We start from the raw sequence: 17,008 nt of genomic DNA on the forward strand, positions 1-17,008 counted from the left end.
AACAAACATTAGTAATACAGTAAAATCAATGTGTTTCATTTAAAAAAAAATGTACCTTGTGAATGGAACATTTATGCAAATCTCACCTTGTCACTGTCATTGCTGCAAATGTGTTCTTGATGGATTGACTGGTATTGCAATGAAGTGCCAATGCTACCTACAAGAGAAGCGGGGGAGGGGAAGGAAAAAAATTCATTAAAATTAAAACCCAATTCCTATGAATGCTAAAAATAGACAACTGTATCAGCAGGAAACTAATTTTACACAGCAGAGATATTTGCTTGCCAAACATCTTTAATAGATAGGTCTTATATTCAAGACAATAAGCAGCAGAGAGACATTTTTTAGTTTGCCAGCAATAACTTCACCCAGATTTATTTTTTAATTTCTTAAAGATAACAAAATTCGCATTTGTTCATATATCCAAAACAAACATATAAACATATGCGGTAAAGTGCATAGGACCAAACTTAAGTAAGGACTAAGCTGTACTGAACCAAAATAGTTAGAAGCTGGGAACAGCTTTTGGCTGATGTGCAAATGGCTATATGTATAGAGTCTGTACACTGTGGAAAAAATAAAAAAAGTAGAAAAAGCAGTCTCATTTGTAAAGCTGAATTATTACATAGTTTCCTTGCAGAAGATGTACCTAAAGCATTTCCTTAACAATTTCTCACTGTTTTTAAAGTTTTGAAATGTGGATAATTTTATTTTGTGATTTCACATACAGCATTTTTATACATCTTTGTGGTCCATGTTTCTTTGGACCATAAGAAGACTGATCAAAGATCTTGTAAGAATGCTTGACAAAATACAGACTAGACACAGGCAAAAGTCATTGCCAGTGGAAGGTCTCCTTAGACATCTCTCCCAACATAGTTATTTGGAAAAAAAATTGTAATATTTCATTGCTTATTGTCATCACTACTTTAGTTAAAAATTTATCAGACATTAAAATTGCTTTCAATACTTTTTTCCTGCTTTTAAAGTAGAAAGTCAAGAACCATGTGTTTCAGTTAATTTCCGAGTACATTCACTTCGCTGTAAACTTATTTTGTTTAAGGACACGATCTTCAAAGTTAATTTTTTAGAAAAGTTTTAATCCCTCCGTTTTCAAATTGAAAGAATGCTTAAGAACATGTCTTTTGGTTATGTACTCCCTCCACAAATAATCCCATAATTGTATTTTAGGAAAGAAAAAAATTGTCAGAAAAATTGGTAGAATCTTCCTGTTAGTCTGAAAACCCCTCACACATGATTTCAATAAACTGAAATTGTTAAATAGTTGCAGACTACTTTAGTACATAAATGTAATATATGGCCATAAAACCTAGATAGATTTTGGACTTGAACCTAAAAAACTGATACCAGTTGCAAACTACATAAATTGATCCAACAGTCACAGCTTATTTAAAAGTTTTAGCATTTGTGCTCACAAGCAAACTTTGAAGTTAATCTAGATTTCTATGGTGGGTTCACATTGTCTGGATACCAGGTACCCACCAAGCCACTCTCTCACTCCCTCTCCTCAGCAAGACAGGGGAAGTTTGTGGGTCAAGATGAGGACAAGGAGATTGTTCACCAATTACCATCATGGGCAAAACAGACTCAACTTGAGGAAATTAATTTATTGCCAAACAAAAATAGAGTAGGGTAGTGGAAAGAAAATCCCAAAACTTAAAATCACCTTCCCCCCACCCCCCTTCTTCCCAGGCTCAACTTCAGTCCTGACTCTTTACCTCATCCCCCCTCCCCTCTGCAAGGGGACAATTAATGGGGGTTGCGATCAGTCCATTACTGCCACTCCTTCCTCCTCACACTTTTTATGTGCTCCACCGTGGGGTCCCTTCCACAGGAGACAGTTCTTCACAACCTTTTCCAACACTGGTCATTCCCGCAGGCTGCAGTTCTGCTCCAGTGTGGGTCCCCCATGGGGTTGCAAGTCCTGCCAGAAAACCTGCTCTGGCATGATCTCTCCATGAGCTGCAGCTTCCTTCAGGGCATACCCACCTGCTGTGGCATAGGGTCCTCCTTGGGCTAGAGGGTGGATATCTGATTCATGCCAGGACTCTTAATAAATTATGGAAAGTGGCTTAGCAAGCTCCTCTGCCAGCTGCCTCAGTACCCTTGTGTGGATCCCATCTGGCCCCATAGACTTCTGTGTGTCTAAGTGATGCAGCAAGTCACTAACCATTTCCTCCTGGACCGTAGGAACTTCATTCTGCTTTTCCTCAACCCTGTCTTCCAGCTCAGGGGGCTGAGTACTCTGAAGGTAATTGGTCTTGCAATTAAAGACTGAGGCAAAGAAAGCATTGAGTACCTCAGCCTTTTCCTCATCCTTTGTGGCAGTGTTCCCTGCCACATCCAATTAAGGAAGGAGATTATCCTTGGCCCTTTTTTTTTTGTTTCTAATGCATTTGTAAAAACATTTTTTGTTATCTTTTATGGCAGTGGCCAGCCTGAGTTCTAGCTGGGTTTTCACCTCTCTAATCTTTACCCTGCATAACCTTGTGACGTCCTTATAGTCCTCCAGAGTTGCCTGCCCCTTCTTCCAAAGGTGGTAAACTCTCCTTTTTTTCTGAGTTCCAGCCAAAGCTCTCTGTTCAGCCAGGCTGGTCGTCTTCCCCGTTTCTATAAATACATTAACAGCAAAAGGAGGACTAATAAGAATCTCCATCTTTTATTGGATGCGAAGGAAACAGTGAAAAAGGATGAGGTACTTAATGACTTCTTTGCCTCAGTCTTTAATAGTAAGACCAATTGTTCTGAGGGTACCCAGCCCCCTGAACTGGAAGACAGGGACGAGGAGCAGAATGAAGCCCCCATAATCCAAGGGGAAATGGTAAGCAACCTGCTACCCCGCTGAGACACACACAAGTCTATGGGGCCAGATGGGATCCACCCAAGGGTACTGAGGGATCCTGCAGAAGAGCTCAATAAGCCACTTTCAATCATTTATCAGCAATCCTAGCTAACCGGGGAGGTCCTATTTGAATGGAGGTTAGCAAATTTGACGTGCATCTACAAGAAGGGCTGGAAGGAGGATCCAGGGAACTACAGGCCTGTCAGTCTCACCTCAGTGCCAGGGAAGGTTATGGAGCAGATCACCGTGAGGGCCATCATGCAGCACGTACATGACAACCAGGCGATCAGGCCCAGTCAGCATGGATTTATGAAAGACAGGTCCTGCTTGATGAACCTGATCTCCTTTTATGACAAGGTGACCCACTTAGTGGATGAGGGAAAAGCTGTGGATGTTGTTGTCTTCCTGGACTTTAGTAAAGCCTTTGACACTGTTTCCCACAGCATTCTTCTGGAGAAACTGGCTGCTCCTGTCTTGGATGGGCGTATGCTTCACTGGGTAAAAACTGGCTGGATAGCCAGGCCCAAAATGTTGCTCTGTATGGAGTTAGTGTTAGTAAAGAGTGACTGGAAAGCTGCCTGGCAGAAAAGGATCTGGGGGTGTTGAACAACAGCCAGCTGAATATGAGCTGGCAGTGTGCCCAGGTGGCCAAGAAGGCCAACAGCATCCTGGCTTGTATTCGGGCATAGTGTGACTGGCAGGACTAGGGAAGTGATCATCCCCCTGTACTCGGCACTGGTGAGGCTGCACCTCGAATACTGTGTTCAGTTTTTGGCCACTCAATGCAAGAAAGACATTGAGGTGCTGGAGTGTGTCCAAAGAAGGGCAATTAAGCTGGTGAAGGGCCTAGACAACAAGTCTTATGAGGAGCGGCTGAGAGAACTGGGCTTGCTTAGTCTGGAGAAAAGGAGGCTCAGGGGAGACCTTATTGGTCTTTACAACTACCTGAAAGGAGGTTGTTGCTAGGTGGATTTCAGTCTCTTCTCCCAAGTAACAAATGATAGGAGGAGAGGAAATGGCCTCAAGTTGCACCAGGGGAGGTTTGGATTGGATATTAGGAAAAATTTCTGCACCAAAATGGTTGTTTAAGCATCAGAACAGGCTTCCCAGGGAAGTGGTTGAGCCACCATCCCTGGAGGTATTTAAAAGACATGTAGACATGGTGCTTAGGGACATGGTTTAGTGGTGGACTTGACAGTGCTTGGTTTATGGTTGAACTCAATCAACCTGTGATAGATAGTAAACTGTTTGTTCATCAATTTTAGTTAAAAGATAATGGAGAAGGAGGTTGCCACAGAAACTATATAAGGCTAACTGCAAGGCTAACTATATTGCTACATTGTGTAAGACTAACCGGAAGCGCTCAACTAACCAAATGTGGTAAAGCAAGATAACATTGTGTGGGGGTCAAGGAAGCAAGGAAAAAGGAAATACAGAAGTACGAGGCGAGGAATTCATGACGTGAAGAAGACAAGGAGCTTTCATCCCCACGACCACCAGGAAGCTGAAGAAGACAATGAACGACCCCTTAGCAACAAGCCACACAAACGCAGAGTATACCACTAAAGGAGACACGTATACCGGAAGGCAAAGGGTATAAAACCAGTGACTCTCGGGAACTGGGTGCGCGCCGTTGGTGGAGCAGGAGACTCCCCGGCCGCCCAGCGCTGTTTTGCTTGTTGCCGCTTGCTTTAATAAACTAATTTGGCTCAATTGGCTCTGGCCCTGACCAGTTATTATCGCCAACATATATAACAAATTTGGTGCCGTGACTCAGATAGAGGCAATCTGGTGGGAAGCCCCATACAGGGAGGCGCCCCGCTGAAATTCAGCGGCCCTGACTGGGTGCTGTCACACCACATCCTCTACCGACGAACCCTAAATTTGACAACAAGCAAAAGAAAGCCAGAAAACCCTGTAATCTTTGTGCACGAAGCCCCGGATGAAGACGCAGGAGTGCGTGAGTATAGGCCGGTGATCCGTTCAGTTGGGGTTGAGTATCCCGGAGTGTGCTGTGTGAGATGTCCAATTGCGGGCGAAGCGAGTGCGAACCCCTTAGTAGTGCAGCTCCCATACCCCGTGAGCGGCTGGGTCACAAACGGGGGGCAGCGAGTGTGTGTGTGAGAGAAGGTACTCCGGAAGATGGGACAGAGAAAAAGCAAGCCCTCTGTTCCCATGGGCGGAGGACCCCAAGTTAAGCTCCCCCACATACCACCAGATAGTCCATTAGGTTTAATGATTAAAACCTGGGATGCTTTCCCCTCTAGGAAAGGGAAAGATAAGGCAAAAATGATATATTATTGCATGGAAAAATGGGGTGGCAAGCATATCAGGGGAGACCACCTCTATTGGCCAGTTTTTGGATCCTTTAAGGATTGGATTTGTCAAGCTCTGAATATATATGTGAATTCTAAGGAACCCTTTAATCTGGAGGAAAGCGAGTACGCTGCCTTGTGGATAGTTACTGAGACCAGGGTGAACCTCTTCACGTTAAGCGAAGAGAAGAAGAAAAAAACTAGGACGGAGGACGAGACACCCGTGGTGCCCCCACCATACATTCCACCACCTCCCCCTCTTACACCCTTACCACCACCCAATCCTACAGCCCCCATACATTCAGGGGATTCGGACTCAGATTCCGGCACACCAAGGGTGGAGCGGTGGGTGACCCGGAGTCAGACGAGAAGGGAACAAGAGGTACAGGGGTTATTTCCCCTTCGGGAAGTCGCAATGGGAATGGTTCCCCAGCAAGGTGGGGGACAGGCTCCCGGGATTGGATATGTAGCTATACCCCTTAATTCAGGGGATGTTCGGGAATTTAAAAAAGAAATGGGGCATCTCCTGGAAGATCCTTTAGGGGTGTCAGAAAGGGTTGATTAGTTCTTGGGGCCCAATATTTATACATGGGATGAAATACAAGCTATTTGGGGTATTTTATTCACAACTGAGGAGAGGCGAATGATTAGGGCAGCTGGAATGAGGATATGGGAACAGCAACACCAGCAAGGTCCACCTGGGGATCAGAAATGGCCATTACAGCGGCCCAATTGGGATAACCAAAACCCTAACCATCAAACAGAAATGCAAGACCTCAGGAACATAATTATCCAGGGAATTAAGGAATCTGTCCCATGGGGACAGAACATAAACAAAGCCTATAGTGAACATCAAAAAAAGGATGAAGATCCCACAGAATGGTTAGAGAGACTTAGGAAGAACTTTCAATTATATTTGGGAGTGGACCCCAACACCCCTGCGGGGGAAGCATTGTTAAAATTCCAGTTTGTGGCAAAATCATGGGTGGACATTAGGAAGAAGTTAGAGAAGTTAGAAGACTGGCAAGCTAGAGGCTTAGAGGAATTGTTGAGAGAAGCTCAGAAGGTATATGTCCGGCGGGAGGATGAGACTCATAGGAAACAAGTAAAAATGATGGTGGCGGCAGTTCGTGAAGGACAAAGAGTAGCACCCCCTCCAAGGGTAGCTGTTTCTAGGGGAGAAAAGGGCAATCAAGAAGTGGGGAGAACAGGAAGAGAAAAGGAGAAAGGAGTAATATGTTTTTATTGTGGAAAGAGAGGACACATGAAAAGAGAATGCAGGAAAAGGGCAGCGGATGAAAGGATGTTCGAAGAAGATTAGAGGGGTCAGGGGCTCTATTTGCTGGGGACCCGTGAAAAATCTGAGCCCTTGATAAAATTAAAAGTGGGTCCCCAGCGACAAGAAATCGAGTTCCTAGTGGACTCGGGAGCAGAAAGATCTACTGTTCAAAGATTACCCCAGGGATGTTATTCAGGCAAAAGGAGAACCTTTCGGAGTCCCTATAATAAAAGATGTATTATTTGAAACCGATTCGAAAATAAGTTTAGGATCCCTGTTGTTAGTCCCCGAAGCTGATTATAACCTGTTGGGAAGGGATCTAATGACTGAATTAGGAATTAGCCTGGAAGTTATGGAAAACAAATTAAGCATTAAATTGTGCCCCCTGCGCACGGTAGATGAGGAAAAGATAAATCCTGAAGTATGGTACACACCCGACACTGTAGGAAAGTTAAATATTGAACCCTTTGAAGTAACAATTAGAAACCCAGAAATCCCTATAAGGATCAAACAATACCCTTTGTCTAAGGAAGGGAGACAAGGCCTGAAACATGAAATTGACAGACTATTAAAACAAGGGTTGCTAGAACCCTGCATGTCTCTCTTTAATACTCCCATACTACCTGTAAAGAAAGCTGATGGAAAATATAGATTGGTACATGATTTAAGAGAAATTAATAAAAAAACTGTAGAAAGGTTCCCAGTGGTAGCCAATCCCCACACGTTATTGAGTCAACTGGGACCAGAAGATAAGTGGTATAGTGTAATAGATTTAAAAGATGCATTTTGGGCATGTCCCGTAAAGGAAAACTGTCGTGACTATTTTGCCTTTGAATGGGAAGACCCAGACACACATAGGAAACAACAATTGAGGTGGAAGAGTCCTTCCCCAAGGGTTTACGGAGTCCCCTAATCTGTTTGGACAAGCATTAGAACAAATTTTACGAAATTATGATTTGGGGAAAGAGGTGACATTAGTACAATATGTAGATGACTTATTAATAGCTGGGAAAGATGAGGAAGCGGTCAGGCAAGAAAGCATAAAATTATTGAACTTTTTAAATCTGCAAGGACTAAAAGTGTCTAAACCTAAGTTACAATTCGTGGAGAAAGAAGTAAAATATTTAGGACATAGGTTAACCAATGGCACTAAAAAACTGGACCCTGAGAGAGTGCAGGGAATCCTTTCAATTCCAGCCCCAAGACTAAAAGACAGGTCCGACAGTTGTTAGGACTGTTTGGCTATTGTAGACAATGGATTGAAAACTTTAGTGGGAAAGTAAAATTTTTATACCGGAAACTAACCAAGGAAGGATTAGTGAAATGGTCTCCAGAAGATGAAAAGCAATTGGAGAATCTTAAAGCAGAATTAGTAAATGCCCCAGTACTTAGTTTACCAGATTTAAAGAGGCCTTTTTTCCTGTTTGTTAACACTGATGAAGGGACAGCATTTGGAGTTCTGGCCCAGGAGTGGGCTGGGAGTAGAAAACCCGTGGCGTACATATCCAAACTTTTAGACCCCGTTAGTCGAGGATGGCCAATGTGTTTGCAAGCCATAGTGGCCACGGCCTTATTAGTTAAAGAAGCAGTAAAAATAACTTTCGGAGGCGAACTCAGAGTTATGTCCCCACATAATATCAGAGGAGTATTACAACAAAAAGCAGAGAAATGGATTACTGATGCAAGGTTAATGCAGTATGAAGGGATCTTGATATCATCCCCTAAGTTAACACTAGAAACAACCACCTTACAAACCCCCGCTCAATTTTTATACGGAGAACCTAGTAAAGAATTAACCCATGATTGTCTTAAGACCATAGAAGAACAGATAAAAATAAGACCAGACTTAGAAGAAGAGGAACTGGACGAAGGGGAAAAATTATTTGTAGATGGATCTTCTAGGGTAGTAGAAGGGAAAAGGAAATCAGAGTATTCTATCATAAATGGGAAAACCTTTGAAGCTATAGAATCAGGCCCTCTTAGCCCCAGCTGGTCAGCCCAAGCATGTGAATTATATGCAGTATTGAGGGCCCTAAGATTACTTAAAAATAAGAAAGGAACGATATACACAGATTCTAAGTATGCTTATGGGGTGGTACACACATTTGGAAAAATATGGGAAGAAAGAGGCCTAATAAATTCACAAGGGAAAGGGTTAATCCATGAGGGATTAATAACACAAATCTTGCAGGCCCTGAGAGGGCCAGAGAAATTAGCTATTGTACATGTACGAGGGCACCAGACGGGGCTAAGTGCTATAGTGAGAGGGAATAATTTGGCAGATCAGGAGGCCAGACGGGCAGCCTTGTTACCCTTACGGGTTAAAGAACAGACCAGAGAAGACTGTCCTAACTGTGGTGGAGACTTAGAAGAGGAGCCATGTTATGCATGCTGGGAGGACTTCGGGGTAGACGGAATACGCTGTGCTTGTGACAATCCAGAGAAAAAACATTGTCTTTTGCATGGCCCCATACGTACTCTCAGTTTTACTACACAAGACAAAACCAAATTAACCCAAATAGGAATAAAAGAAACACCTAAGGGGAAATGGGAACTACTGGATGGTAGAGAAGTCCTCCCCAAATCACTTGCCTTAAAAATACTACGAACAATTCACGAGAAGACCCATTGGGGAACACAGGCATTAGTAGATCAATTTACCATTAAATATATGTGCATTGGAATTTATAATTTGGCTAAACAAATAACACAAAGCTGTATAACCTGTCAAAAGGTTAACAAACAACAGCTAAGGAAACGGGTAATGGGGGGAAGAGAATTAGCACACCGACCTTTCTCCCATATACAAATAGATTTCACTGAATTGCCAAAAATAGGGAGGCATAAATATCTGCTAGTAATAATAGACCATTTAACTCATTATGTGGAAGCGTTCCCTACCGCCAGAGCTACCACTCAAACTGTAGTAAAAATACTTTTGGAGGAAATTATCCCGCGCTATGGGATAATAGAGATAATTGACTCAGACAGAGGCCCGCATTTCGTGTCAAAAGTGGCGAGGGACGTCTTCTCAGCACTAGGAACCCAATGGCAATATCATACCCCCTGGCACCCGCAGAGCTCAGGAAGAGTTGAAAGAATGAATAGAGAAATTAAGAAACAATTAACCAAATTAATGCTAGAAACAAAGATGTCATGGATAAAATGCCTCCCTCTAGCCTTGCTAAATCTAAGAACACAACCCCGAACGGACGTAGGGATTTCCCCTTTTGAAATGCTTTATGGAATGCCCTATGATATGGAAGCCCCTGTGGATCATTCGCGTCTCGAGAACTCTCAAATTAGTTTGTACATAACACAATTAATGACTAGAAGTGAGGAGTTATGTAAAAAGGGCCTTTTAGCACAGCGTCCCCCTTTGGATATAACAATCCATAAAATTAGGCCAGGAGATAAAGTATTAATTAAGACTTGGAGAGAAGCATCTTTGACACCTCGTTGGGAAGGACCCTATGTTGTTTTGCTTACCACAGAAACAGCTGTAAGAACTGCTGAAAAAGGATGGACTCACGCTAGTAGAGTGAAAGGACCTATTTCGGTAGATGCCGAGAAGCCCTGGAAAATCACTAGCATGCCTGGAGATCTGAAGGTCACCCTTCAAAGATAAGGACTTGAGGCCGGATTAAAATTGCTACTAATGAACTCTGTACAATTAATCCAAGGGACCCGATTTAGTGAGTTGGCCGGATTTAGCTATGCTATTGTTACTGATTTTAGGGTTCATTGTGGGATTCAAGATTGTAATTGTTACCCCTTTGTATGCTTTGTTTGTAAAGTTTGCCAAGAATGGTGGTGGACTCATTGTTATGGAGGCAGACTGCCCAGGGGAATTTGTGGAGAGTGCTATCGAATAGAGAGAAAAATTACTAAGACAACCTTAAAAATAGGAGAAATAACTGGAAAAATACCGAAACAATCTCGCGAATGGTGGGAAATATTTGTTAAAGGGGCTAATCCTGCAAATTATTGTTACCATTCCAACGAACCAGCCCCATTAATAGTCCAAATTGTAAAAGGGTGTTGCCGAAAAGTCCTAAATAAGATCCAGTGGATCCGGTGCGACTTACAAGTAAAAGACAAAAATTGGGAATCGTACAAGAACAGAAAGGGGCACACTAATGAACCTCCCAGACATTACCTCTGCTGCCGAGAAGATGAAACACCTCGCGGCTTGCAGCAACCAAGTCGGCGAGCGAGGCAGAGAGGAAGAAAGGTGTGGAGGCAAGACCCCACCGAGTGGGACAGCGCTGAGGCATTGCGAGAAATGCCCCAGGATTACTGATTCCCTAAAAGAGCCCGGACAAAACACCAGGAAAGGACTTAGAGGCAAACACCTGGATATAAGGGAAAAATTTAAAATTAAAAAGATAATAAGAGGACTGAGACCCCACCCTTTCTGGCAAACTATTTTAGTGATTTTGGGAATGTTTTGCAATCTGTTAAAAGGGGAATATGCTCACCAACCCTTTAAATGGTCTTTGATTAGAGGGGAAGATAAGAAGCCTTTACAATCAGTAAATGTGGCTGGGTCCCCAACCTTCCAGGTGTCCTTATGCGATTTGGCACCCAACGACCCTTGTTTAGATAGACAGGGTTTCTACATATGTCCAGCATCAAATCCAGGAAAAAAGTATTGCAATTGGCCCGGACACTACTATTGTGCCCGTTGGGGATGTGAAACTATTGCATATGGATTCGAACCAGGAGGAGGCCCAGACAAATATCTAAAAGTAGAATGGGGACCAAGAGGATGTAAGCCCCCTGAGGCATACCAAGCCCGAAGTAACCTCCGCCGCCTGACCCTTGGGAATTGTACATACCTATACCTAAATGTGACACAACCCCATGATGGTGGATGGATGATTGGAAGAACATGGGGATTAAGGTTTTGGGAGACAGGGACCGACAGAGGAGGACTATTTCTTATAAAAAAGGAACCTCTGCCCAATGACTATCAAGCTGTGAGCCCGAACCCAATAATTGGTAAAGACAAACTACCTAAAGTAAATAACAAAATACTTGCAGAAAATAATAGCACCCTAACACCAGAGAGTGAGCCCCTCATACTCCCAACCATAGACCCACAACAACATACTCTCTGGGAGCTTATGCATGCTGCTTATCAAGTTCTTAATGCCACCGGACCCAACCTCACTGAGCACTGTTGGCTTTGCTTTAATATCACCCCCCCTTTCTATGAGGCGATAGGAGTCATGGAAAAAGCAAAACGAGTGAATGGAAGCAACCCCCCCCCAGTGTGATTGGAAAAATACTCAAACATGCGGAATAACCCTAGCAGCAATAACTGGGAAGGGTAGATGCATTGGGGAGGTTCCTGAACAAAAAAGGCGTTTCTGTGGGATAATTACTAAAGCAAAACGGTCGGAAAGCCCGGCGGAGTGGTTAGTTCCAGCAAAAAACACCAAATGGATATGTTCTAAAGAAGGGCTCACCCCTTGTATTTCCCTGAATCTATTTAATGAGTCTACTGATTTTTGCATACAAGTATTGATAATTCCCCAAATCATATATCATCCAGAAGAGTATGCATACAGCCTCCAAAACATCAGGGAACATCACCTTACAAAAAGGGAACCATTGACAGCCTTGACTGTAGCTACTCTGGTGCTATTAGGAGGAGCAGGTGTTGCTACAGGGGTAGCGTCTTTAGTAAAACAAGACCGGGAGTTTAACTCCTTAAGAGTGGCAGTAGATGCAGATTTAGCACATATCGAACAATCCATAACAGCCTTAGAACAAGATGTACGGTCATTGTCAGAAGTTGTGCTGCAAAATCGAAGTGGTTTAGATTTGATATTTTTACAACAGGGAGGATTGTGCGTTGCTTTGCAGGAAGAGTGCTGTGTATATGCAAATAAAACAGATATTGTAAGGGACTCAATGGCTAAGTTGAGGGAAGCACTAGAACAAAGAAAAAAAGTGAGAGAGACACAACAAAACTGGTATGAGACCTGGTTTAGCAATTCCCCCTGGCTCACCACCTTGTTATCAACTGTAACAGGACCAATAATTCTCCTGGTATTAGGTTTAACATTTGGCCCTTGCATTTTTAACAAAATCATAGAAATTGTAAAAGGTAAATTAGAAACAACTCATTTAATGCTTATGAGAACCAAGTATGAATCCCTAGAAATACCAGAAATAGAAGAAACCCTTATTCTAAGCCGACAAGAACTTAAGCGGTTTGATGAACAAAATAGTGAAAAGAAAAAGGGGTGATTGTGATAGATAGTAAACTGTTCATCAATTTTAGTTAAAAGACAATGGAGAAGGAGGTTGCCACAGAAACTATATAAGGCTAACTGCAAGGCTAACTATATTGCTACATTGTGTAAGACTAACCGGAAGCGCTCAACTAACCAAATGTGGTAAAGCAAGATAACATTGTGTGGGGGTCAAGGAAGCAAGGAAAAAGGAAATACAGAAGTACGAGGCGAGGAATTCGTGACGTGAAGAAGACAAGGAGCTTTCATCCCCACGACCACCAGGAAGCCGAAGAAAACAATGAACGACCCCTTAAGCAACAAGCCACACAAACGCAGAGTATACCACTAAAGGAGACACGTATACCGGAAGGCAAAGAGTATAAAACCAGTGACTCTCGGGAACTGGGTGCGCGCCGTTGGTGGAGCAGGAGACTCCCCGGCCGCCCAGCGCTGTTTTGCTTGTTGCTGCTTGCTTTAATAAATTAATTTGGCTCAGTTGGCTCTGGCCCTGGTCAGTTATTATCGCCAACATATATAACAAACCAAAGGGACTTTTTCAACCTAAATGATTCTATGATCCTATGAATTGATGGATATTACTTTAAGTCTTGTCATATTTTGGGTTTCCCTTAAATATTCCACTTCTGGAGTACTATTGCTGCATGAAATATATCAGAACATTCGCTTTTTTAAAATAAAGTTTGTTGTGCCCCCAAGGGTGAGGATGCTGATAGAGACAGAACGTGTAGGTTTTTTTCTGGATCTCAATAAGAAAGGCTCGACAACAAAGGGCATAATGAAATAGCTGGTTTAATATTACAGAATAAGAAGATAAATATCTATAGTGAGTAAATCTTAGGTCCTTTCAGATGTTGGGAACCTTGTTTTCATGCAGCAGTGGATGGACCCCAGATGGAGTTTCCTTTGGCATACTGCACAGATCCTGTACATGGAGACGTTCAGCCTCCTTCCCATACCATGGTGCCTTTTATGTTGTGTAACAAGCAGAATCATATATCTTATCCTGACAGACTGAAATGTTCTATCTGTCATAACATCCACCAGCATGCAGCACAAACCAACACAGGGCATTCCAGCAGATTCCCTTACAACAGCTCCTCATGCTAACGTACAGGCTTTGCAAGCCCTAAGTACAAGGCACAATAAAGCAGACATGGCTTGCCTAAGATCAATAAACCTTCAAAGACAATGTCTTCTGCAAGGCACTCAATACAAAGTTTATAGACAACATACCTGTGAAGAAGACCATAAAACTCCATCAAATGTAACCAATAAGTTGGAGGAAAAATCATGACGAGAAAAAAAGATATGTGTATTTAAAATAATTTCTTAAACCAAACTCCTCAATTTTTAGTGTCCAACCTATGATTTTGCAGAACTTTTGAATTGGCCATATAGTCAACACAAAGCTACGCAGACAAAGGGAATTTAGGTAACATTAAAGAGTTTTGTACATACCACTGGTTGTAGTTTTTCACTCAGGTAGTCAAAATGTTTAAGGAATGCTGAGTGTAATCAATAATGGAAAATGGAAAAAGTAGTACCTCCATCTTTCAGACATCCTGCAACATTTCTAAAATAAAGTTTGATAGATATCTAGCATATAAGAATGTTGAAGGGCACAAGTAGAAAGGTTTATGCACTTTTTGCTGACAAAAATCACTAGCAATGGAGGTGGTATCTCACCTATGTGAGAACAGAATCATCATACAATAAATTCCTTATATTTACTATTCCTAATATTAAGCTCAATGTTTTGCAGTTTTTTACAATGTATTTCAGTATTATTGTTTAACATTCCCTTAATGCCACTCAAAAATAATATCAATACTAGCAAAATTTAACAAGTTAAGACAAATAGGGAAGACCGATGCTAAATTTTGCAATGAATGTGCTTGTGTATCCAGCAGTAGGAAATGACCATAAACTTCCTTTTTTGTCACATATGTGCATATCAGCCTTTTGAAAAGTGGTTTGGTTGCTGAAGAAAGGGCAACTTGCAGCTTTGGCATTGGTGTTTGAAAATTCTAATCCACAATGGATCAGAAGCTTTTTACAACAGCACATTCCTCTAGGCTCCCTAACTTCATTATGCAGTAACAGTAAAGAGGTAGTCTCACAGCCAGTCTGTCACAAGCAGGCTATTGATCCCTCCTCCTCCCCTCTTTTTCCTCTAGGGAGACCAGTCTTGAAGGTGTTACTCGATGTTCTCAGCAGGAAACCTGACATTTAGTACTGACAATCCTGCTTACTGGAAACAAATTCAGATTCAGTATGAAGAAAGCTATATCCCTTTCTTCTCGCTTGCTACATGAAGGAATGTTTGCTGTTTAATTTACAGATATATGTTTGCTAGTGGATAGATCAGTCGTAATGTAAAAGTGAAATTAAAGTGTTACTAAGGCTACTTAAGGATACTAAAGGAATGGACCTGTGTGGTTCAGGGAAGAACAAATGTAGGAAAATAGAGGGATAAAGGGAATAAAAAGGGCCAGTTGTGTGCAAACAGCTCCTGATCAGTACACTTGCCTGGCTATGCCCTAAACCTGATAAACACCATCTGTCCTGTCTTCTCATTGAACTCCGTTCTAACTCTTTTCTTGGGTGAGGGACTCTCTGTCCTGTGTGCAAGTATGTTTATGGAGATCTAAGTGCCAGCAGCTGGAGTGGGACCATTGGTCAAAGGGTCTGTGTGTCTGTGGTGCAAGCAAGCAACTGGTGCAAGTGTGGGTGTGCAAGTGTGTGATTGCTACTGAAAATCAATCCGGCGTAGCTGGTGAGTAGGTGAAGTGGCCTGGGAGCCAGGGTAGTGTGTGTGTGTGTCTAAGAGCAAGTCCACAGGGCGAGTTGGCTACCAGAGGGATCAAGGGAGTCCTGGCCAATTGCTGGAGAGCTCTGTGCATGTGTGTCTTTAAGTGAGGAGGTCTGCACTAGCAAGTGGAGTGGGGCTGCAGCCTAGGGGGCTCTTATGTCCAGGTGCCAGCAACTGGGGACATGAATCCAAGGATCAGCTACTGGGCAGACTGAATGAGCCCAGCTCCTTGAAGGATCCACATTGTACATATATATATATATACACATTTCCCACTAATGGACCTTCATCCTGATTAGCCAGAGAGGGGAACAGGATGAAGTTGTTGGTGGTTTGTGTTTGTGTGAGCACTGAGTGTTTGCCTGTGTTGCCAGAAATGTGTGTGTATATATATAAAAATATGTATATACAAGTTGTATATGTGTTTGTGTGCACACCTCCTGGGAGTACATTCTCAGTGTTGCTATTGGATGGACCTGGTGACATACAGCTGTAGCAGCCTTACCTCTGTCAGGCTATCAGATTCGTCTCTCCCTAATATTGCTGGAAGGTAATTATGGACTTCATTTAAGGAACAGACAGCAGAAGTACTGAGAAACAGTCTGTTTTCAAACAAGTGTCCTTAGCTATAAAAGAATATTGAAAATTAGGAGACTTGACTGAGACTTGACATTAAGAAACATTTCTTTACAGAGAGTGTAGTCAAACACTGGAACAGGCTTCCTAGAGAGGTGGTTGATGCCCCAAGCCTGTCAGTGTTTAAGAGGCATTTGGGCAATGCCCTTAGTAATATGCTTTAACTCTTGGTCAGCCCTGAAGTGGTCAGGCAGTTGGACTAGGTGATCATTGTAGATCCCTTCCAACTGAAACAGTCTATTCTATTCTATTCCAGAAAATGTGATATGCAAGAAGATTTTTCTCCAAAGTTCCATTACTTATGACTTACAGATCTGCCCAGATATAGCATACTCTGACAGAAGAGTCTCCACTCAAAATAGTTTATAGTCTATGTTACAACATGAGACTTGCAAAAAGCCTTATGTGAAGAGAATAGCATAAGGACAATAATACTTTAGTTGACTAGTTATTTAATATTAGTCTCATGCTAAGTATATGAAACTGCTGTTCATAAATAATATGAATAAACAGGTTTTGAAAAATGTGGCTCAGCAGCACTGGAAAACATGGGCTTGCAATTAAATTTTTAAAAAACCCAAGCTCACATGCACAGGTTTTTCTTTTATACTTGTGGTGGATTCATCGCAGACAACAGTCAAGCACCCACACAGACACTTGCTCACTTCTCCCCCCCCCAGTACATTACTAAAAATTTAAGATGTGATTGCCTTGTTTCCCTACCTCTATGAACTACTGAAGAACTTTCAGCATGACTGAGATTCTGCAAAAGAAATAAGACTGAGATGGGAATTGATTTTTATTCAGAATTGTTCGGTTTATAAAATATATTGT

At 42.3% G+C, this 17,008-nt stretch overlaps 1 protein-coding gene across 4 annotated transcripts in view; it reads right to left on the reverse strand.

Annotated features, from left to right (window-relative positions):
• LOC130141865 (E3 ubiquitin-protein ligase RNF38-like) overlaps window positions 1-17,008 on the reverse strand; it is a 180,193-nt gene that overhangs the window by 99,728 nt on the left and 63,457 nt on the right. For all 4 annotated transcript variants that reach the window (XM_056323102.1, XM_056323100.1, XM_056323101.1 and 1 more), the window contains one exon: window positions 87-157. In XM_056323102.1, the coding sequence (XP_056179077.1) occupies window positions 87-157 (71 nt within the window). The remainder of the gene's footprint in view (window positions 1-86; window positions 158-17,008) is intronic.

This window comes from Falco biarmicus, chromosome W (genome assembly GCF_023638135.1).
Source record: "Falco biarmicus isolate bFalBia1 chromosome W, bFalBia1.pri, whole genome shotgun sequence".
Classification (NCBI taxonomy): domain Eukaryota; kingdom Metazoa; phylum Chordata; class Aves; order Falconiformes; family Falconidae; genus Falco; species Falco biarmicus.